Source organism: Drosophila bipectinata, chromosome 3R (genome assembly GCF_030179905.1).
Source record: "Drosophila bipectinata strain 14024-0381.07 chromosome 3R, DbipHiC1v2, whole genome shotgun sequence".
Taxonomy (NCBI): domain Eukaryota; kingdom Metazoa; phylum Arthropoda; class Insecta; order Diptera; family Drosophilidae; genus Drosophila; species Drosophila bipectinata.
Window position 1 is genome coordinate 4568062 of NC_091739.1, and position 23285 is coordinate 4591346.

General features: G+C 42.5%; 1 protein-coding gene across 3 annotated transcripts in view; it reads left to right on the forward strand.

Annotated features, from left to right (window-relative positions):
- Positions 1-623: 623 nt before the first annotated feature.
- Positions 624-23285, forward strand: part of Ptp99A (Protein tyrosine phosphatase 99A) — a 114117-nt gene continuing 91455 nt past the window's right edge. For all 3 annotated transcript variants that reach the window (XM_070281910.1, XM_070281911.1, XM_070281913.1), the window contains exons 1-2: positions 624-838; positions 6069-6493. In XM_070281910.1, coding sequence (XP_070138011.1) covers positions 6379-6493 — 115 coding nt within the window. In that variant the 5' untranslated portion in view covers positions 624-838; positions 6069-6378. The remainder of the gene's footprint in view (positions 839-6068; positions 6494-23285) is intronic.

The window sequence follows — 23285 nt, forward strand, 5'->3', positions numbered from 1 at the left end:
TGTTTGTGGGCGAGTTTCCTCCGTTTCATGAATCGACTCACCTGCTGGAGCGACTTGAGCAGGTCGCGGTGGCCAAAGAGCGCTTCTCTTATCAGTGATAAGGCCTGGCCGATTCGGAGTTGGTGTGGTGGGTTTCGGAGTTGAAAGTGGAACAACGGGAGCGCACATACACTCTCTTAGAGAGTCCTGCTGGCCGCTCTCAATCTCGGCAGGACGAAGCCGAGGCCTCCACCCGCGCACTTAACTAGGCAACAGAACTCGAGCTACGAAGCCGAGACTTCGTAAAATAGCTGTGTGTGGTGGAAATTCGCTTGCAGCCCGACAGCGAGCCACGAACCACTCACTGGCAAAAGCATCGGTGGTGCACGTTGGTGGTGATGGTGGTGGTGCGGCTTTTGGCTGGGAATTTATTTGCGCAAAAACGAGCGCCTCAGTTTCGTGTTTGTTGTGCGCTCGTAAGGATGTGTCCGCTGGCGCTGCAGGACTTCGTGCGTTCGCGTCGCGTGTGTGCGCGCTTATTATCCTCATCGCTCTGAGGGCCAGAGTGCCCGACTAGTGATCCAAGCCAGGCCAATAAATCGGGCTAATGTCTCAAGTGTATAATGCCACAATAATTCTGATTACCACCAGAAATTAAATCTTAATAAATATTAATGATGAGAGAAGATGAATCAGCTAGTGAATTCGGTGTTAAGTTTTTATTTGTGTTCGTATCCGTGGAGGGTCTTAAAATCCAGAATAACCACGATCGTCGGGAATAACCTGTAACTGACAGAAAGGCTTGGCCTATTAAGCAAAACAAAAACCAAATAAAGGCAAAGAAAAACCCTAGCAAAAGGTGGTTATCCCCAGTTATATGTTGTTTTTGCTGACCCACAATCATAAATCATCTGAATGCCACATTAAGCAAACGGCTTGCCAGCTCCGAATCTGAATTTACATTTTCTGGCTCAAAATCAAATTCATATTCCCACTCTAAACGTTTAATAATCGAGAGGGGGAGCTGCGAAATAAAAATTCCAGAGTCGTAGCGTAGCTGCACCGAAGCATATTTTGCATTTTGGGTTGAACTTTTACCAGCCGCTTGAGTTGACCCACTTTGTGGAGCATTTTCCTTTTCAATTTGTGTCTGAAAGCGACTTGGCCAAGACATTTTGGGCAACTTATCCCTCGGCCATCTCAGTTAATTAGTTTAATTAGTGAGTGTCGGGGCGGTTGGTTTGTCGGTTTTTCGGTTTTGGTATCCAGAAATTGGTTTGCCATTTCCCACGAACCGAGTCCCTTTTAAGAAAGTTTTATTTTAAACTGCTGACCCAGGATTCGGTCATGCCCGGCCGCTAATAGCCGACATTATTGTTAAGCGGGGCAGCTGGAGATTTCGGGGATAAAATATATATAACAAAGGGCGACCCGATCGACTGCATGTGCCATTGAACAAACACTAAGCCCGCAGCGAACCCTTTTTTGCGCCATTTTTCTTAATTTCTCGCCCGGCTCTATGGCAGCCATTTGTTGGGGCAATAAAAGCCAGCCAGCGACTTGAGACATTTCGTCGGCTATTTCTTCACAAACAACAACAAAAATAAGTATAGCAACCAACAATGGATGGAAAAACTAAAATAAATTTATTTGCTTTGCCACTAAATTTGCGCTGATTTCGGTTGATGCCATTATTGCCTTTACTTTACTTCACTTGACTTTGCTCTACGATGGCATTATGCTTGCCCCACTCAAAAATGTTTGTCAACAAAAGCAGCGAAGCGTAAAAATGGTCATCGGACCCAAGAAAAGTGTTTGAGTGCGAGAGAGTGTGTAAGTGTGTGCCTGTGTGTGATTCCCACTGAGTGTTTGTGTGCTTAACCTTTGAAAGGAAAGGATATTCTGGTTGAGTGTGTGTGGCACACGTTCAACTATTTTAAAATTTGCAGCACGTGCCCAAATTGCAAACATCAGCAAATAATAAAATAAATTCTGTGTAAGCGCAGAGCCTGCAACTGAATCTAAACAAACCAAATTAGTCGGTTGTCCAGTGTCCTGTGTCCTGTATGCTGTGCGCTGTGTCCTTTGCCATTTTGTGTTTGTTTTATTTTTTTGTATTGCCGGCCATGTGCTGCTACTTACAAAATGATTAGCGTGTGTGCGGTTGGCATACCATAAATCTGACTGAGAAGAGTGTAGTTTGTGTAACGAAAACTGTGCAATGATTTCATTGTTGCAGCTGCAGTTTCAATTGCCATTTCGCTTTCATGGCAGCAAGAATTGCAGTTGCTCTCGCAACAAAGCCAACTTGTTGTTGCTGTCATTGTCGCTGCAAAGGCAAGTGGGTGGCTGGGCTGGCCGGGCTGGCTCTGGGTGGTGCTTTCACCTCTTTGTTGTTACCAGAAAGCAGCAGCACTTGAGCCACACACAGCGAGACTGCAGTTGCACTTAAGCTGCTGCAGCGAGTTGTTATTCTGGTGTTTGTTATTTTGCCACTCTTTCTGCGCTGCTAACACCCACCCATTGTGCACCGTCTGGCATTATAATCTCCATCTATATAGTTGTCGGCAAGTAGAGACAGCGGGGCGAATATAGAGACACACTCTTGTGATATTGCACTCACTTGACACGTGTTTTTCCTTTGAGTCTGCCTTCTTCAGCTTTTCGGCGCCAGATGAAAATTTAACATTAAATCCCGATACTTTTCGAAACAAAATTTCAACACCTTGGGACTGGGCTAATTAACCAAGTTCCAGTCGACGGCTGCATTTAGTTTCCCATTTAGTTGACTGCATTTCTTTCATGTCAAAGCATTTAATTATATTCCTACATTTATTCGTGCTCGTTCTAACTTTTTCTCTGTTGGACTTTGCCTGATTTATTTATGCATTTACCTTTTCGAGTTGCCAAGGGAGGAAGCTGCTGTCATGCTGCTGGTTCGTTGTCTTAATTCATTTTTTATTCCAACGTAAATAAGCTGTAAATTACAACTTCTGTTGCTGTTGCCGTCGTCCTTTGCATATTTTGTATGATTCTACACCGGCAATTCCCGGGCTGCTTGTTTCCCTGCCCCATGCTCCATGCTCCATGCCTCATGCCTCATGGCAAATGCAATGCCATATTTTTTCACTCTTCACAGCCTCGCGCTATTTTTACCACACAGAGAAAAAATAACAAATAGAGCTTTGGCCTCAATTCTACGTACTTTTTTATTTGTCTAAAAGAAAACGAAAGGAAATTCCCTAGCTTAACTTGTTTATAGAAAAGGAAAATACAGAATTAAATGCATTTTCTTTCTTTATTCGAAGCTGAATTCAAAGCCATGTTTTTTTCCGCTGTGTTGCAAAGTCACATCTCCCTAAGCTTCTGCTGCTTTTTGCTACTATTTAATTTAAAGTTTGTCCCCGAAAGGGAGCGACTTTGCCATGAAATGACGGGGAACAGGAACCAGAGTGGTCGGAGTATTGTCATAACTGCAAATCGGCTACTGACATCTAGCTACTTAACGCCGTTGCTGCTTTCTATTTTGTGTTCGCTCTTTTATTTTCCCAGTACCCCTTTTCCGGGCACTGGGGCATGAAAGCGGCTCGGAACTGTCTGCAAACTGAGCTGGACAGGGCTAATGGCCACTGGCCAAGAACGCGTTCGGAATTATGTGGAAAATTGAGAAAATGTTGCTCAACTGCAAGTACAAACTACGGCTGTCCGGTCCGGCCGGGAACTTTAATTGCCCGGGGCGCCACCCATTTTGCCACCCAGTGCAATCCACAACTGGTCATTACGGGCTAGGGATTCGAGTGGGCGGCGGACTAACTTGTTGAGTGACGGCTCAGACTGACTGACGGAATGACTAGGTGACGAACTGCCACCGGAGATGAAAACGTTTCGTTGGGGCAATTGTCGTTAAGGTGCTTAGGGAAAGGCGTTGAGTATTTGAGGTCGTCTAGTTGCGGCTAATAAAGGGCTTCTTACACCAACCCGTGTCTTCGTTACAATTCAAATGCTTCTATTTGTACAAGCCACATTTTTCTTGGGTTGGATCTAATAATAGCGATTATCGAAAAACACTATTCCGATTAAGGTGGTCAGCTCGAAATACGAGTAGCTACAATGGCTCACTGAGTTCCTTACACTTTCAGACAATCAACTATAAATAGAAAGGGCTATTAATAGGAAATAACTGTCATAAAAAAATGCGTAATTACTTTGGAAAGTATTTATTAAAATCAATGATACGCTTTATATGCATACCATTTTTGGTTAAGAATTTCATTAATAAATTTTATGAAATTGTTTATAAAAATGCACTTTTGAAAACATTTTTACTTGTCAATAGCAATGTTTATTTAATGCCAATATTACTTTTTCTCTTTTTCAACTTTTACCTTGTGTTAATGTGATTTTCCGGCCACTACCAAAAGCCAAACAACAACCATTATGCTCTTGTGAAAAACTTATTTCCACAAACCCAGTTTTTGTGCAGTCAGAACAGAAATACACAGAATCAAGGACCCATGCAAATATTCGTGAATGTGGTATCAGTGGAAAAGTCAACGTGTTTTTGCCTTCCCCCAAACCAAGGGAGTGTAATATGGAAAATAACTTCAATTAACACCAGAGGCAGATGCAATATTTTTCAGAATTCCTTTGGGGTTTTTCCTGTTTTGTTATTGCATTGAAATTGATTGCGAAAATTGTTTTAAAAACGAATTAATATTGAAAAAATGCACACATGAGTTCATCTACGTGTCTCGTGCAGGTGGTTTACATTAAAAGATTAAAAACTACAACACTACAAAAAATCCACACAGAGTATGAATAAATCGTTTAAGGGGGAAAAACTAGTGTAATCTTAACTTAAACACCTCGGGGCTGAAACAATTTACTGTCTGCACATTCCTTGGTTTGGCTGTAACTTTTTAGTGGAATCTGAAAATTTGAACTTTAAATTTTTACGTCAACACGTGGGCTCAAAGGGGAGTTGAAGAGGGTCGGAATTTGCTGTGGGTGGTGCCGTTGGGAGGTTAACAAAAAATAAACTTTCAGCCTGCAGCAAACACATTAAAACAAAGTTTTTAAAAGCAACCACAACATTTACGTCATGTGCAATGTGCGGCGGGTTCCGTTGTTGTCAGTCCATATAGTTGTTTTTGTTGCGTATAGTTGGTGCTGTTGTTTTTGCTGGTGTTGCATGTGCTGCTGCCAAAGTTGAAGCCACCTTCACACACAGAAACACACTACCAACCGTACAGTTGTGGTCGAACTAATAGTACTGAGATTAGGAGTTAAATGACTTTAGTAATTGTTTAAATTTGTTTCAGACATTACGTTTTGCAACTTATTCAGGATTTCTCATCTTGAGGTAACTCAAAAGCTTAAGCTACTTTTTTTTTTTTTTAAAAAAACCTCTATTGTTTTTACCCCATCTGTACTGAGGGAGTGGCAACTTTAAGGCGGTCTCTCGTAGTTTTTATAGTCAAAAGCCAAGTTGTTTGGCAACAGCGGTGGCGGCAAGAACAACCAGCAATCGCCATTTGCTGCCACATGTTGTAACTGTTGCCGCATTAAATGTGCAACCCGCCTCTGGCGCATTTCACTTTTACTATAAACCCCGCTTTTATGCTCCCACCCCCTCAGACCCTCCTGTTGGCCCCCAGTACCCTGCACCCTGGACCCTTTTGGCCGCATTAGTTGACTGCACACCACCAGCAGAGATTTCACTCCATTTTATGCTGTCAGACTTCCGAGTGCGCCGCTGTTCGGGGCTCTGTGTTGCTCTGTGCTGTAAAAATGCCAAATTCATTTTCAGCATATAAACTTTCCCACACACTCTCACACACATGAGGTTTATGCTTCCCCGCTGGTCGGGACTGACATCTTTAGTTAATTTTGCAGCCGCAAGAACTAAAACGAAAGGGATAGTGCCCGGGAATTTTAGGGGCCAGTAAAAAGTATATATTCTCTTCATGAAATGAAAAGCAGAACCAACGAATTCAACACAAAATCTAACTAAGTTTTAAATTTAAACATGTTCTATACAAAATTGTAATTCCTGAAAATTGTATTTACATTTTTTTTATTTTTTTCAGATTGTTCAAAATGATTACCTAAAACTAAAATCTGTGCAAACAAAAAACAAACAAAGAAAATCCCTACATAGCGACTGATATTGAAAAAAATCGACACAAAAATTCATACAGAGTTTGATTGGCTTTGAAAATAAACACAAAGAAACATAAATGTAAATTGATTTCAAAAAGCCCAAAGGCGCTAGAGTAAAAGTCGATATCCAACAAAAATCGTAACGCAAACCACCGCATAAATTGCTTTAGATTACGTAAACAAACAAATAAAAAAAAAGCTCCAAACCAAAAACCAAATCGCAATCGCATCAACAAAATGACGCTTCGCATATCGGTCGAATATAAAAATCATCAAGGGCTCATCATTTCTAGCTTTGTGCTTCTCCTGACTTTGGCCACCTTGCCAGTTTCCCGGGCCGGACGAATCTTTGGTAAGTCCCAGAAAACATCTGAAATTATTTAACCCGCTGCGTCTCACACCAAAACATCAAATTTTCGAAATCTCTTGTTTGTGGTGCTAATTAACGCGGGCAGTTTGAAGCTAATGGAATTTTTAATGCCACGAAGACGCAATTTGTAAGCTCTTCCCGGAAATACCCGGAATAGCCACCCTTGCCTCGGTCCTTGCCGGCAGTGGTTTCTTGTGCCAGAACTTGTATTGGTTTCGGGTCAACGCAGCTCATTGACACAGGAAATTGTGTGTATGTGGGGAGCTCTTGCTCTTTTCGTATTAATTATAATTACAGAAGGTCGCCTTTTTATGCCAGTCGACGTCGTTTACATTAATGAGGGACGTCAATGTCAAAAATAAACAAAAGCTTCCAGCACCCCTGCCATCACTTCCACTTCCACATACCATACACCACATGCCACGCCACGTATACATTTTTGTATTGTATTGAAAATGCCAAAGCACAGGTTTGGGTTGCCATGTTTTTATTTTCTTTTTCGGCATTGTTGTCTTTTGCTGGGGTGTACATTTTTATCGAGTGTATGTTGTGTTTGCGTTTGTTTGTGATATAATGAAAATAATTACATTTCTTGTACGTGGCTTGTAATGCCAACAGAACAGGAAAAGTGGCCAGATTTCAGGCATTGGAGACGAGAGATATGTTGTAACTAATTAACCGACAAATAAATAAGTAAACATGGCAACAGTTTTGTACATATGACAATAATTTACATTTAATTATGGCGGAATAACTAGTTTCATTTAAGGGCAAACTGGCTGTCATAACTACCAAAAAAGGGTTGAAACCCCATGCCCGCACACACACTCAACATCCACTCGAGTCTCTAATTGCAGGCATGTTTGTCCGTCCGACTTTTGCCGGTCCCTCCAGAGCCATTAGATTCGGTCACAGAACAGCACCAATAATAGCAACTGCCGGCTGGGGCAGACAGTGAAAGCGGACATAGTTCGGTGAAAAACCAAAACTTTTGTTGACACACATTTTTTTTCGCTTCCCCAAAAAGTGTGCTACGAAAATGCGAAAGCAAATGAGCGCAGTTCGCTCGTCATCAAGAGATGCAATAAAACTGGTTTCAAAATATCTACAAAAAAATTCAACTGGAAAGACAGAGGTGCTCGGTTTTTATGGACTATTTTTGAAATTTGTAGTATTTTTAAAATGAGAGAAAAGGAGATCATCTGGCTTATAGGAGTTTGAGGCTTAGTCCTTTTATGTAGTAGTTTATGGATTAACATTGCTTCTAAAAATTGCGTTTTTTTGCCATTATAAGATTAATTTGGTATGATCTTTAGTTCTTAGAGTTTTTATGTTTAATTTAGAAATAAAAATTTGCATTTTTGAATACTTCATTTTGGCATCACTGTCTGAGCTGCAAATGTAAACTTTAGCGATAAGAGATGAGTGTGTGCGCATTGGCATTAGGTGGCAGTTGGCGCGTTGCTTTTTGTCAGGCATTTTAATGCCTGCCTTCAGCGGCAGCCGCAACAGCAGGGCAATAAAACTGCATGCCGCACAAAAACACACTCAGACACACAGACCCAGATACGCAGCCAGTCACACATTCATATATAGATATATACGACCATGAAAGCGAAAAGTTTACGCGCTTGTTTGCTATAATTTCGATTGTTTTCACTGCAGCAGCAGCACAGGACCAGCAACACAGCATCAGCAGCAACAATAAATGCTGCTCCTGGTGGTGGTGCTGCTGTGACCACGCCCACTCACCCATACAGAGTCCAAAGCCATTGCATTTCCCAGGACAGTTGTGCACCATTCTGCAGCAATTTTCGTTTTATTGATGTGAGTTGCATTCACCATCGCAGCGAAGTTTGATGCTGTTGCTGCAACGACAACAAAAAGGAAAAATAACAACAAATAAGCTGCATAAGTAGCACACACTTTTACTTTACTTTTGTTTGCGTTATGTACTTTCGGTTAAGTGCGAAAAATTTATGAAAAACTTTTGAGAATGTTTTCGCAATTAAAGTTCCAGCGACGCAAACAAAGAGCTTCGAACAAAACGGAGTGTACTTGGTCTACTTTCTACATTCGCCATCTAACGCCTTTTGCAGAGCTCGGGCTTAAGTGGGCGTATAACTGCAACTAGTTGCAGCTAATTGCCGGCATAAACGATGCCACCCAGATTGTTTTTGAGATTCGCGAAACAAAGGAGCCAAAAGCTCAATGTTTGCTATCTGTACAGGGCAAAATAAGTTCCTGAAATGTACACAGAGTTGGGGTACAGCTCATTGTATCCCAAATTATGTATCAAACTTTAAGAAATATTGGTTGATTAATTTTCGCAACTACCCATAATAATATTTACCATATAAATTACTATTTGGCTACTTGCTCATCCCAAAAACCAAAGAAGGCCCCACAAGCCGGGAAATGCCGTCACTTCGGTACAACATAAACTTAATGGTTAACCAATAAAAACAATGGTAATAGAAACCCCCATGAATAAGTCAGGCAACTGTTCCGGCATCTTGAGAATATAAGAATAAGTTGAATCGGCAATTTTTGCCATCAAGACTTATTTATTGAGCCTACAGCAGTGCCACGTGTGCTTTCGTTTCCCCAGTTACCTGTGTTTCTTCGCCCCAAGGGACCGTACACATTGTCTTATTTGGGCCATTTAGAAATAGTCAAACACTAAGCGCAAATCGGTGAATTGAATGTTTGAATGGCGGCTTCCTGTGTCTGCAGCTATTAGCCAGGCCGGAACGTCCTTTCGGCCCCGACTCCTTTTCACACATCTGCAATTACAGCCGCCACCGTCACCGACACACTTGCCAAAGTGTATTAGAGGGCATCGGTGGCTCACGTCGCAAATCGTTTCGCTTTTCTTTTTAAATTATTCATGTTATGGCTAAGAGCAAAGAGCGATTTAGGACTCCCCCGGTTCGAGGCACGCACTTTATATTCAGCTCATTACAACAATGCCGAACAATTGGCGACACTGTCGCCAAGGCTGAGGGGGGAAAACGCTGTGATTTTATTTAGTGTAGGCGACGTCCTTGGCGGCTATCCTGTCTGGAGTAATTTCTTTATTAGATTCATTCAGGCCCTCGAGGAAATTTTCACTTGCCCGGAGCCTCAGCAAAAGCCAGGCCAAGCCAAGTCAGTGGAGGGTGAGCAGCAGAAGCTAAAAACAATTTTCTAAATTAGTTTTTGCCTTTCTCTCTGGCTGGCTCTGTGCGAAAAGTAGCTTCATAATATGGAAGGAAATTGTTTAAGAATTACATTGAATAGTTCGGGATTGAAAGTTACTTCGGACTATCCTTTAACAGGTTTTAAAGCCAGCTGAAAAATCATGAAGCGCTTAAATTCCAGTTCGTTTTTCCAACATATTTCAACGTCGCACATAAATCAACAAGCCCACCGACCATTGCCTTACGGTTATAAAATATTCAATAAAATGAGAGGTAAAAATGTGCAGCGATTGGTATATTTTCGGGCGCGGCTTTATGACAACAAATTTTAATCATTATAAAATATACAGGAGCATGAAAATTCTCTTTTCGCCAAAAAACACGTTCAATCAAAATATATCATCGAATTTTGGCCAGCTTCCATCATGCAATTCAAATAGGTGTGTTTTCGCTCCGGCACAATAATTCATATACATTTTAATCAGTGTGTAATTAAGTCGGGGAAAATCGCCAGATAAAAACTGATTGACGAATAAATTGTTAAAATTTTATTGCGCTGCCAGCTTTGGGGTAAAGTGGGCCATCACTTTTTTCTTGAACTTGCTGGTGGTACTTCAGTTTGCACATCACAAGCAAACACAAATGGCAAATCCATTCGCATTGACAAACTAAAAGTGCAAACAAGAACTGCTTTGACATTTGTTTGGTTTGCCTTAGCAACCCACACGAGTACATGGTAAATAGTGCGGGATATTTGGCTCTTCAAAAAACGAAAATAGAAAGCCCAAAACAGAAAATAGTTTCCCCGACACGACATGTTATCGGAACACGCCGAAAAGCATGGATTTTTCATAATTTATGCGGACAGCATAGGCGGGACACCCGAAACATAATAGAATGCAGAGGACCCGCTCCTCGAACAACATGGCTGGCAATTGCACACCGCTTTGTTTGGCTCTTGTCTGGCTATTGGCATTTTCAATTAAGGGCCAAATGTCAGCGCAACTTTGGGCCCACGGCGGAAAAATAATGGCCGAATCTGCAACGGGAGGCCCATAGAAAACGGCACATGCATATCAATTACTTTGGGTCAGAGGTCCTAGAAATAAAATTTAATTATTTTCCACGAATCATTGCAGGGGAAGAATTCTAAAGAGAGCCCAATCAAGCGTATACCGATATTACGTATACGCCGGGTTGATTTGATTTCAACTTGTTTGTATCGTCATTTAATAAAGCCACGGCTGGCCAAGCAGCTATGCCAGGAAATTCAATTAAAAATCAAATGCCAAAGTCAGAATATGCACAAAAATATGCATAGTGTATGTCTGAATGATTTCGTATCGCAAAAAAAGTGGATGCTTACAAAAAATATTCTGAATGCGATAAATATTGGTAAATAATAATGCCGTAAAAACCAACAAATACTATTCCGGCAATGCAGAAATGGAAAATCTTCTTTGCACAAAATAAATAAAATTTTCGCCTGACCGGGGGAATGCAGCTCTCCTTTGTTTTGTTTTTGTTTCTGTTTTGTTGTAACGCTGGCAGAAATTGCAAATAAAATTTTACGCTTTTTACACAAAATTTCTACCACGCTGCCCTTAGCCGATGTTGCTGCTCCAGTTGCCTTTATTTTAGTTTCTGTTCTCGGCAGTGTCGTCGTCATCCTCGTGGCTTGCTTTGCATATCGAAATAATTTAGTTACAAGTTTAATTAAATTTTAGCAACAGTGGCCAAACACAATGTTTCCAGCTCGCCTGGGCGAAAGTGTTGGGATATTGTTTTATCAGCAGCTCCTATAACAAAAATTCATATAATCACATCATGCATATTAAATATATACAATTTCGATAAGCCAAAGTCCTGCGAATAGGGTTTCTATAACAGAGTCATTTGTTATGTTTTCGGGACAATCGGAAATTAAATTTTCATTACAATTATCTAGGGCAAACCGAAAGGCGATCCAATGCCTTAAAATACACAATTAACCCATTGGGAAATAACCAAATTTATGCAGGTTTTAGATGCTAAAAAAAGAGTTTTTGGGACATTTTCCGCTCGAGAAAACAAATATAATTCACTCAATGTGGGTCATTAGGCAACTTAATTGCATTAAATGTTTATTTAGGCAGTATTTCCAAACGAACTGCATCAAGTTAAATAAACAATAATAATTGATTAGACAATTGGAATTACATCAGTAAACATTGGTAATTGAAAATGTGGTCGTCAGGGAAAATTCTAAGAAAAAACTACAGAAATCATTTAGGTCAATTTTAAGTTATTTTTAAAGGTGTGGCTTTTGGAGAACACAACGCCTGAACTAGACTCACTAAATAAGAGGCCTGGGCTCCTTTGTTATTCCTTGTGCCATCATGCGCCCATTATAATCCCAGCTAAGCTGCAGCGATTATTGTCTAAAAAATTCATGTATTTCATTATTAGCCTGTGTGCCAGCGGCTCAGAACTTCCGGCCATCTCGTCCGCCCCACCTGAGGCTGTTCATTTGCTGTCATAATTTAATTTTTGCCACCAGTCGGGAACCAAAACTCACACAGACTCACGCCGGCTGGTATCCGGCACATCCTGGGCTCTGTTCTCTGTTTTCTGTGTTGGGGCTCGTCCTTTCACTTTGGCTCTGCCTGTGGCCACGGCTCCCCAGTAGCATTGTCTGCAGAAAGTCAACATAATCCACAGAGTCCCCGGCTACGAAAATCCCAATGTGGTAGCCGCTGTGGCTCATTAATCCATGCAGGCGAATGGCAGCCCTCCACCACATGGCTTGTTTTGGTTTTGGTTTTCTGGCCCCTCAGTCATCACAACTACTAAACGGCACTGAAAAAAATTAATTTTCAAAATAAGAAAGAACCTAGTTACGTCCTCATATTTTCTTTGTAGTATTTGAGTTACTTTGGAGGTTCATTTAATATAATTTTATTTCTTTATATATTTTTGCAAGCAATTACTATATTTTTCCTAGTGCTGTCGTTCGGTTGGCCCATAAATCAGCGGCCTGCGGGCAGTTCATCATCATCATCATTATCGTGGTCTCTCCGCCAAATGAGCTCTTCCCCATCTGGACTCCAAAATTAGTTGCGTTCCGCGCATGAATGTCACCATTTCTGTCGCTCAATTTGCTACACAAATTATAAACACCAAATGGAAATTGTAATAAAAAATGTGACAGCAGCACGGACCTCGTCATACTATACATTTACTGCAGGACCAGGGGGAGTCCTGTTTGACTGCCTCAAGGCTTCAAGGATACACAAAAAAAAAAAAGAAAAAGGGTGGGCGGTGGCAGCCAACTTCAACTTTGCTGAAATTGAAATGCCGCTGGCTTATTTAAGCATTTATTTCGGCGACTGACGACGAGGCGGAAAGTCAATAATGAATAATCCGCCCCCAAGCAGCCGCAGCAGCTTTAAGGAAGACAGCGGCTAACTGTAATAAAATTCGCATAAAAATCATTTCGACACTGCTTGGCGGCCAAAAAAAACGTTGACCGACTTCAGGACAATGGTTGTCAAGAGAATTTAATAGAGGAGAAGTAAGAATTTAATAAATTTTCGGAAGGCTCTTAAATTAGAAACAAAATAGGCCCTAGTGTTTTTTAACTTTCAAGTTCCTCTGTTGGAGAAATATTTTTTTTCTGATGTAGCCTACCAAAAATCCCCCCTGGCCTATTAGATTTTGAAGCCACTGTACTTGGCCGACTTTGGTGTGGCCCAGTGCCATTGCAGTTGCTTGGCAAGTGGCCCGAAGTTGGTTTTTGCAGACGACCAAAGTTGGCTTGGCCAAGAGCCGTTCGTGATGTCGCGCCTATCACAACCAATTTACTAACGAAGCAGATAAATCCAATTTCTGGCCAACAGCAGCTTAGATGGCTTGCACCAAGAGCAGGAAAGGGGAAAATAAATAACAAACAAAAATAAAAGAGCACTTCCTTGCCGGGGACAATTTCCGCTTCCGGTTGACCGGCGCCTCGAAATGACAACGCGGGGGCGTTGTTTATTAAGCTTAGTTTATTAAGCTTATCACCAAGTTTATTAGGCTCTTAAAGCATTTAACGTTTAGCACTATTCGCAGATTTTTCGAGGAGAAAAAGTCGTGGGCTCCCTTTGATGTACTTGTGTGGTGAACGGAACTTTGATCCGACTTTAAATTAATTAAATGAAGTAATTACAAAAGACCAGGGGGCCGCACAAAGGAAGCACTCAGCCAGATTGGAATGCGGTTGCTGGGATGAATTTTGTGCTCGACCTGAGACACACCTTTGACGGCAGCCGGAAGTGAACAAGTCGAAACCAACAAAGAAAAGTTGCATTTTTCCATCAGGCCAAGCCGCAGGGGGCCTCCTCGAAAAGTGCAAGGATTCTTCTCTGTGTTCTATTTGCACTTCATTGCAGAGGATTTTAATCAATTGCAGCCAGGCAACAAAGCTGGAGAGATTACCAAGACGGCTCCTTGACCATCCTTGGCACCCTTACACCGAAGACATTTTAATTTCTGTTCCGGTCATTCATTATTATTTGCCTGCCTTTTGTGACTCTAAGTGAGTTATTATGCAAGTTGCAAAACAATTTGATACTAAGTAAAAACAAAGCTCCCGGAAAGGGAGAACACCACATGGCCTGGACATGGCACATTTATTTTTGGGCCGATAATGGAAAGTTTTAAATTAAATTTCCGAATATGCGTGCGAAGGCCAAGCAAACAGAAGAGGATGCACCAGCTGCAGTCTGACCCAAATACTAGGCCAAGTTTTCTTTTGGTCCTTTTGCAAGCCACACACTTGATAGATAGATATACACGGATACACGGAGAGAACAAATCACAGACTGTATTGCAACAATCTTAAATCATTGAGATGGTCGTGAAAAAAAATGAAATTCCAATGACACGTTCTTTGAATCTCGGCCAAGTGAGTGCTTTTTGCTGTTGTCCATGGCGGCCATGGCGAGTACTGAAATCGAAATCGGCATCGGAATCGCCTCTGGGCAATGACTTTCATCATAATACAATTTTTATAATTTAATCAAGCTGAGAGCTGGGAGATGGGAGTTAAGAGATGGCGTGGCATCATCGAGCGATGTGCAAATAAAAATAAGTGCGACAATAAAACAAAAGCCAAACAGAAGCGATGGTGATGTTGCTGCCGTAGCCGTGAGTGGAGATTAACAATGGAGGCGTCGCCGCTTTTACGACCGATGAGGATGCGGATGCGATGTGAGAGCCGTGCCACGCATTTGTCATACACTTTTCGGGCAATAAAAGGCTCCGGCGAAGGTTCCCCGGGGCCCCACACCACTCACTTAGTTGTTGCTTTTGTGTCGCAGCTTTTACGGCTGCAGCCTGTCAGAAGTTGTCTCTCCCAGAAACAGTCACTGTTCTGGCCAAGTTTTAAAGCGCTCTTTGGAGCTTTGCTCATAAATCTATTAATTTTCATTACGCAATTACCAGAGTCCTGTCAAAGGTCAGGGAACGAACGTGTCGGCTAATTATACGACACCAGCAGCAGCCCCGTATAGACACACACGATCAATCACATTTCCGGCGGCCTATAACTAGGCCAAGACATCGAAAGGCTGTGGAGGGGCCGGAGTCGGGGTGCCATGAATATTTTGATTAATTGTCCATGGACATATACGAATTTATCATATAAATATTAAAGCAGACCTGACGGTTTTTCAGGACCTGTGCAAGCACGTGTGCGCACCGGGCAGACACAAAAACCAATTCGACAGTTAGTCGGCTTAAGTCCCCCATAATACATTTTATACATGGGTGCAGGCTTGTATCAAACATTTGATACCCATGAATATTTTAAGAGCATTTCCAAAATTGCTAACAAAACAATACTGAGCCGAACAGAACAGAACAGGACAGAGCTCAGCAGGATGGCAGCGGTGCGGAAATAAATGCAATACATTTGAATAAACAGGCTTACACATACTTAAACAAATGCACATGTTAAAACGCTGTACGTGAGTGTGTGGGTGGTTGGGCTTTCGGGCCATGTCAACCACTTGTTAGTCGCAGGATGAGCAGGATGTTGTTGTTCTGGTAACAATTTATATCCGATTTTAATATTGAATTTCGGCTAAGTCAAAGCCAAATGAACTTTGTTGTTGATGCTGGCAAGCAAAGGGGATTTCGTTTTTGGGTAGTTCGTTGCCCTGGCAGCTGGGATTATCTTTCAGTGTATCCTTCCTCACAGACACATGCAGGGAAAGACTGACAATCAAGGGGTTTTCATAAGGGATCGTAGGGAAATCGCAATCGGATATGATTTATAAAACATTTATTCACATTCACGACAACGGCCTAACAAGCTCAATCATTGTGCCTATTTGGCTTCGATAAATCTAAATCGGGCCGATAATGTTCGCATGGGCCAACAGTCAGTCGCGTTGCCAACGAAATTTGACTAATTAAAGCCACATATGAGTAGGCAGTCGGGTGTGCCTTTCAAAGGAGCAACTTGCTCACGTAATTGCCGGCGAAATCTAATCAGACTTTCTGATGTTGTTGCCATTAGGGTCCGTGTGTGAGTTTCCGGGAAAACTTCACATGTTGCGGCCCACGCACAAATGGAAATGCATAAATCAAATTGTTAGAGCCTGGTAACCAAGCAGAGATAAACGCGTATTATTATGCCGTCAGATTCAAAGGCGTTTTCTGGGGGTTGGGGATTGGGCATGGATATGGAAAAAAAAGATCCCTACCCGCTGATTCATGCTTCTTATCAGCCATCAATCAATTGGCAGGCCAAGGATATTAATAATAGGCTGGGATATACAGGACCAGTATTTAAGCAGTTCCAGCCTCGAAGGATTCCCTGTAGAAAACTTGCGAAACAATTTATCGAGCGGAACGCAAACACACTAACAAGTAAGCAAAGACACATATTGTGAAGCAAGGTGGGTCCTTGAAAATAAATTATATACTATACACATTTTAAAACTTAATCTGTTAAAATACGATAAAATTTAGACAAAATATAGGAATAGGGTGTTTAGATATTTTTCTAATATTATCTAGAAAGCATAACAATTCAAGAGGCCCACCCTAATGTACACAGATGCAAATTGATGTCGACAGGCAGCCCAAAAGGCGTTGTGTTGGCACAACTGGAAAACTTTTCCCGGGCAACCGAATGCCGAGTGCAATGCTCAGATTGCTGGGCACAACACCAGCCGGGCGGGGGGCGCCAATGGAAAGGGGAAACCTCACAGACAGGCCGAGACCAAGTATTGTCCTCGTGGCCAGGCCACTTGGCGCATTCCAGACAAGTGAAAACTTGATAAACTGGGTCAACCAACTCGAAGGCTTGGGGAGGTGACAGGGGCGGAGGCTCTAGCCCCGTACACGGATAATGGCATGGGGGCGTGGCGGCCAACAATCTGTGCCCCACTGCTTATGCATGAAAATCAATCTAAATGCAGGCCACAAAGCTGTGCCAGCTTGGTTTCCAATTAATGCATTAAGAGCTCACCCCAACAGATGAGGAATCGGCTTGGCCGCTGAATCTGCGATTAAGTGCGACCTGAGAGTGGTGGCGCGGTTTAGGAACTTGACTCCGAAATGCCCAACCAATAACTTGGCCACAAGCTGCTGGAGTCGGCAATTGAAATACTCAAATGTGTGGTTTCCTATAGACAGGTGGATGTCTCATATCAAAGACAGTTTTTAAATTATTTAAATTTGCCTCCTAATAATTTTCCAACATTTATTATATTTTATTTTAGAAAATAATGTATTTTAATTGTATATTGCATTGGTTTTCTGTACTGCTTCTGACAAACGGTTAGGACCCAAAGTCTTTACTTAATTGAAGCATGATAGCTTCCGAAATTTGGAACATATAGCTCCAGGACCCAATATGCAGGTAGAAATATAATATAATTTGCACACTGACCGCAATACACTCCGATCGGGTCCTTTCTGCCTTCTCGGTGGGTGGTTTTCTGGAAATGGCCAAGTCAAAAGCATCTGGTGGCCCGCAGTAAACGTTGACCACATGATTTGTATCACAAATGGGCCACAAATGGCCACAATATACACTCTAAACACAGCCATACACCCACATGGGTGCACAAGGACACAAACAAATGTAGGGAACTGGCTCGTAGAATGGCCAGTGCAAACATTTATTGCTAATTGCCGAAAGGACATTTGCATAAACTTAACAAAACCCAAAGTTTTCCATGTAGGCAAACAAACAAACGACAACTTGACCACACACACACACACTCCCAGGCACACACACCCGGGCATACTGGCAAACAAGCGTCTTGGAGGTGGGCGTGGCACGTGCAATTTGCCAGCCAATTGAGGCAGCCGCCGCACACCAGTTTTCGACCACCACCCACAGCTATAAACATGATTCAATTTGCTAGCCGAGTTCCTCAATTACCAGTTTATAATTGATTTCCCCCAGCTAGCAGCTACCCAGCTCAATTTTTGTATCGAGCACTTTTAAACGTTTTTAAATGGTTTCCACTCACACACGTCGCTCATTCGCACTCTTTGGCCAAACGCTGCTTCCTGCCATCAAATAAATGTTAGAGAATTCAATTGAAAGCGAAGCATTTCCCAGCCGAATTTTTTGAATTGGAAGCAGTCCAGCTCGGTGGGGTAATTATGGCCGAGTGCAGCGCCACTTGTGCATTTTATTGGCTTTAATTGCCTTCGTGCCACGCGGCGTATGAGTAATGACAGTTTAGACACCAAGTCCGTATGCAGTACACACTCCAACTATTTTGTTATGCAATGGACGTTGGCCTATTTAGGTGGTGCCAAAAGGGAGGTTGTGGGGAGCGGGGAAAACCTTCCCCCCCAATATCCCTCCACGCCAAGAAGAACCATCGCCTGTCGTCCACTTGTCCTTTTATCGCACACGCACATAAATTGACCAAATTAATGCGAAAACTGAACACGCGTCGGGATTGGAATGGATTGGTAAGGGTATGGTGTGGTATGCCTTTTCCTGGCATGTGTTTTAATGAAGTGCTCGGCTCGACGCAGGCCTTTTATTCCGGCTTTCCCTTTGACTTTGACTTTCGCCTAACGATGACATCAACTGGAGGCTTTCACCCTGGCAAAAGATTTGCCTAAGTGCCCTTATCAAAGTGACAACAGGCGCAACATTTCTTCGTTTCGGCTTTCAGTCTATCTTTTGTTACGGCCAAGAATGGTGCCAGAGTAGACATAGGGGTTAACTAAAAAAATTCCACAAGAACAGTCGGTAAAGATTTCCCATAGCTGCATTGATAAAACTTTCAGGGACTCGCAGGGCCACCCACAATAATTATAAAGCCGGGAAACAATTGGCTTATTCTGCAATAGGTCACCCGAAAAGCGGAAAACAACAACAGAACGGGGGACCGAGTACCGCATACCGGGTACCGGGTACCGGGAGGCCAGAGGACCTTTAGACTTTCAGACTTCAGACAGTCGCTGGAGGAAACGACGCTATAGAGCAATAATGTCTGTGGCACTCGCAGTCTGTCTGTCTGCTTTCTGCTCCACATAAAGCACAGGAAATTGTATTTTTATAGCTACCCACAGAAACGGGAGCGAGATGGGTAGATAAGGAGCGAGATGGAGCGAAAGGGAAATGAAAATCTGTTTATGAAGTCATTGTGCCGCCAATGGCGCTATCAAAACCAGCGACTCGCAGTGTTGCTGCTGCAATTGCAACCGGAAGAATCCGGGCCTGTTTTTCGCCGAGTGGCATCTGTGGATTTGGATTTGGATTTTCTTGCACGGCCCTGCCTCCGGCTCTCCCGTCAGGGGCTCTCAGCCCGTGTTTGCCATTTAAATGGAAAATTTCGAGTGGCATTTGCAAACAAAACGTGGCCGAAACTCGGCAAAAAGTGGGTGAAAATAAGCCACGACAGGGAAACTCTCAAAGTGTCTGCGAGCAAAGCTCGAAAATTACAACGCGGGTTGGCGGGTGTGTGGTGTGTTCAGTTCCCGGGGTTCTCTGCAATTTTTGCAATTACAAGCCGGCAATTTTCATTGTTATGACCGTAATGAAAATGGCTGCAACCATTTTTGGCTTAGCCTGGGCATTTTATATTAATTAATATTAAACACAAGCCGCGGCGAGCGGTGCCAGGGTGGGAGGAATGAAATTTGCATTTTGACGCTGCAATTTGATTGATGAAAAATGTAATTAGTTGCATGACAAAGAAGTGTGGGCGGGCGGAGCGGAAGCAAACGCATAATTGCGAAAATTTTTCCCATAGCTCTTGGCTCTTATGCTCTCATTCAAGAGCCAAAAAAATGAAAAACTAAAACTAAAAAAAATTAACTACAAGTCCGCCAGCTGGCTGAGTGAAATGTCAGCATTTGTCTTGGCCAGAAGTTGTCGCTTTTCGTTAGCCAAAAAGAAACGAAAGTTTCCAGGCACTGACCGCAGCCAACTTGGGCAACTCCAAACTCCGAGCTCCAGACTCCCGACTCCGGGCACTTAAAATATTTTATATTGACATTGAGTCGAGGGCAGCCAACTAAAAAGCGAGGCAAATAAAGCTCCAGCTGTTCTGTGGTCATTTCATTATCGAGTCGAGTTCCATGCTCGGTGGCAGAACCACTATTTCCAGCAGTGAAACCGAATGCAACAAAATAGCCACAAAAAAGGATTCAATGCCCTGCTACTTGGCTTTGTCTTGTTTAAATGCTATTTTTAGTGATCTGAAGCATTTGTTTACTTCAATGTCGTATGCTCTGACAACGGAGATGGAGTATACACTGTGAAAATAGTTATATAGCTATGAATTCTCAATAAGAATATTAAACATAATCTTTGAGTCTGAGTCGAAAATCAGCTGGAATTGTCCTTCTCTCACCCAAGCTTTAGGAAATAGAGTATAAACGACATCGTGACGACAGACGTCAGACAACCATTTCTGGAAGCAAACTTTTTCACTTTTCGCCGCGCTTCGGTTTTTACTGGCACTATTTCGAGTTGGCTTGATTTTTCCAGCTTTCAGCATTTCATTTTGATAAATTGCAACCGCCCCCCACTGTCGCGTTAAGTGGGCGTGTCGGCCCAATGCCAGCCCATTAGGCCAACGGAACTTGGCTCTAACTGCTGCCAGTGCTCTGTCTGACCCAAATAATTTCGGTTCGGTTCGAACCAGCTCGGTCAATGCAATTTAATTACTGTTTATGCATAATGATCGTTAGTTTTGCCTAATTAAGCACCACTCGCCTGGCAATGATAACATTTTCGAAACTATTTTCGCATAGCCGATGCCCTGTCAGTTGTCGGGGCAACACCTCAAATTGAAATGGAATGGAATTGGATTGGGTGCACAATAAATTATGCAAATCAAGCAATTACCTGGCTGGCTTCGAACCGTTTTTCGTTTTCGACCGGGCCCACCCCTCCCCATAGTCAGACTTTGTCACCTGTCAGCTGGGGCATCGGGTTAGTTGCATTGAATGCCGAGGCAGTGCAAAAACATTTACCAATTTACATAAAATTTGTATGCTCATTTGCTAAATTCACAAATTAATTGCCGTCACACTGCCTCTGTTCGCCGGCCTCACATTCCATATTACGCATACGACGCGTGGTCTGGCAGTAAATTTGCCACTGCCTAATGAGGCATTGACCAGCCCGACCGCACATGGCGATAGTTATTGAAAGCTATAGAGCCGTGCGATGCAATCGGCAGCCGACATTGTGTATTCCCACTCGAGCATAAAATCTATATCTAATCGCATTGCATGCAGAAGTTAATACTGGCTGAGGACTAGGCATTCAAATGGATCTTACAACTCCACTAATATTTACTATGAATAACCATTTAATAGAACGTATATTTCAACTTACTAACCATTTAATACAACACCTGTTCCGGACTAAATCCACTGGTAAGCCCTGCCTTATACATAAAGTAAATGCTACCAATTAATTGGAGCAGCAGTGATTTTAATCCGGCTGTCACCTGCTGGGCGGCTCCGACGGAGCTCCGCCTCGAAATGTAATTTCCTGAATTGCAGTTTTGAATACACAATTCGCCCCATTCAATGAGGGTTCTCCACGGCAGACGACGTGCTTATTGGAGTGACTATACTGTTAACTCCGCCCTCCAGTCCCCGCCAAAAAAAACACTCACACGCATTGAATATAGAAGCGGCGCGGGGGCCGAGGGGGCGTTGAGGACTCTGAATGCTTGAGTGGACAGGTAATGGAAGCTGTCAGAAACTGCGACATCACCGCTGTCAGTGGCTCCAGTTTTATAATATTATTTTTTTTGTGATGCTCCGGAGCAAACAAAGAGCGGAAAAGGAAAATATGAATGCGTGAAGGAAAAGAAAAGATGAAATGTATTTGCCCAGCCGCATGCAAATTTATTCACTTGGACGAAAATAATACAATTTCAATGGCATTAATGAAAACAATTTTCATAAATGAATGAAACCAGCAAACAAAAAAATTCGAGAGACATTCAACGAGCCGCATTAAATTCGGCTGCATTCAAAAGTAGCTTAATGTTCAAGTAGCAGTCACTTCATTTCTCTTAATATTTTTATTGTTCTTTGAGTTTTTATTTATTTGGCAGGTATATGCACAGAAAAAATAATATGGGCTACAACTAGGAAACCCTATATATCTTAAGTTAAAGCTTGATATTTAATCTTTAAAATATTTTAAAATCATATTACCAAATATAAAAGTATATTTCTTTTTGCACTTTTAATCCATAGCGATAGGTAGCAATTATTCACTCTGCATTTCAACTTCTGAGATGGGTGTGGTCGAAAGCTGAACACTTGAACACATTTTTCAGGATTCGATGCGGCGGCAAAGTTTGCAGACGAATATTGAACGCGAAGAGGAGCGCTCGACCGGATTAGAAGTGGGGGGGAAGTGCAGCTCATTGGGGCGTTTTAGGTCGTTTATGGGCGCTTTGGCGTAATTTCTATTATTTTCCATGGCCGGCTCTGGGCGCACTCAAAAAGCAAACAATTAAATGTCCAGACTGCGCCCGTGGGCATGCTGTGAACAGAACAAATTGAGGTCAGGCCAGAACGGGTGAAAAGCAGTTGGCAGAAGGCAGAAGGAAGCTATGGCAGCCACAGCGAGAGGAGGAAAACCCAAACAACAGTTAAAAGAAAATTGGCTGCCGCTGCTGTTGCTGTTGCTGCTACAAGCAACCACAAAATGAAGTCGACTGGGAGAACTGGGAAGCTGGCAGAACTGGGAAACTCAAGGCTGAGCAAAATGAGAAGCTGGAAGCGGAAAACTGGGACCTGGCCGTGGCCACACGCCAAACACTTGTATTTTGGGGTCATAAAAGCCAGAGAAAATTGTGCTAATTAACCCTAAAAGAAAGCTTTTCCCACGCGGCCGTGTGTCCGGGTCCGTGTCTCTCCACTGCTCTCCAGTGTGAGTGCATTTAAAATTATTTTGCACATTATTGCCGCTCATTGTTTTTATAACCCAATTATTATACAACAAACTGTTTGGCTGCTTAGAGGCCTCGTCTGTGGGTAAAATGTTGTGAGTGCTGCTTGCGGGCTATGCAAAAATAGCTTTTATTATTATGCTGGTGCCGTCAAGTGGC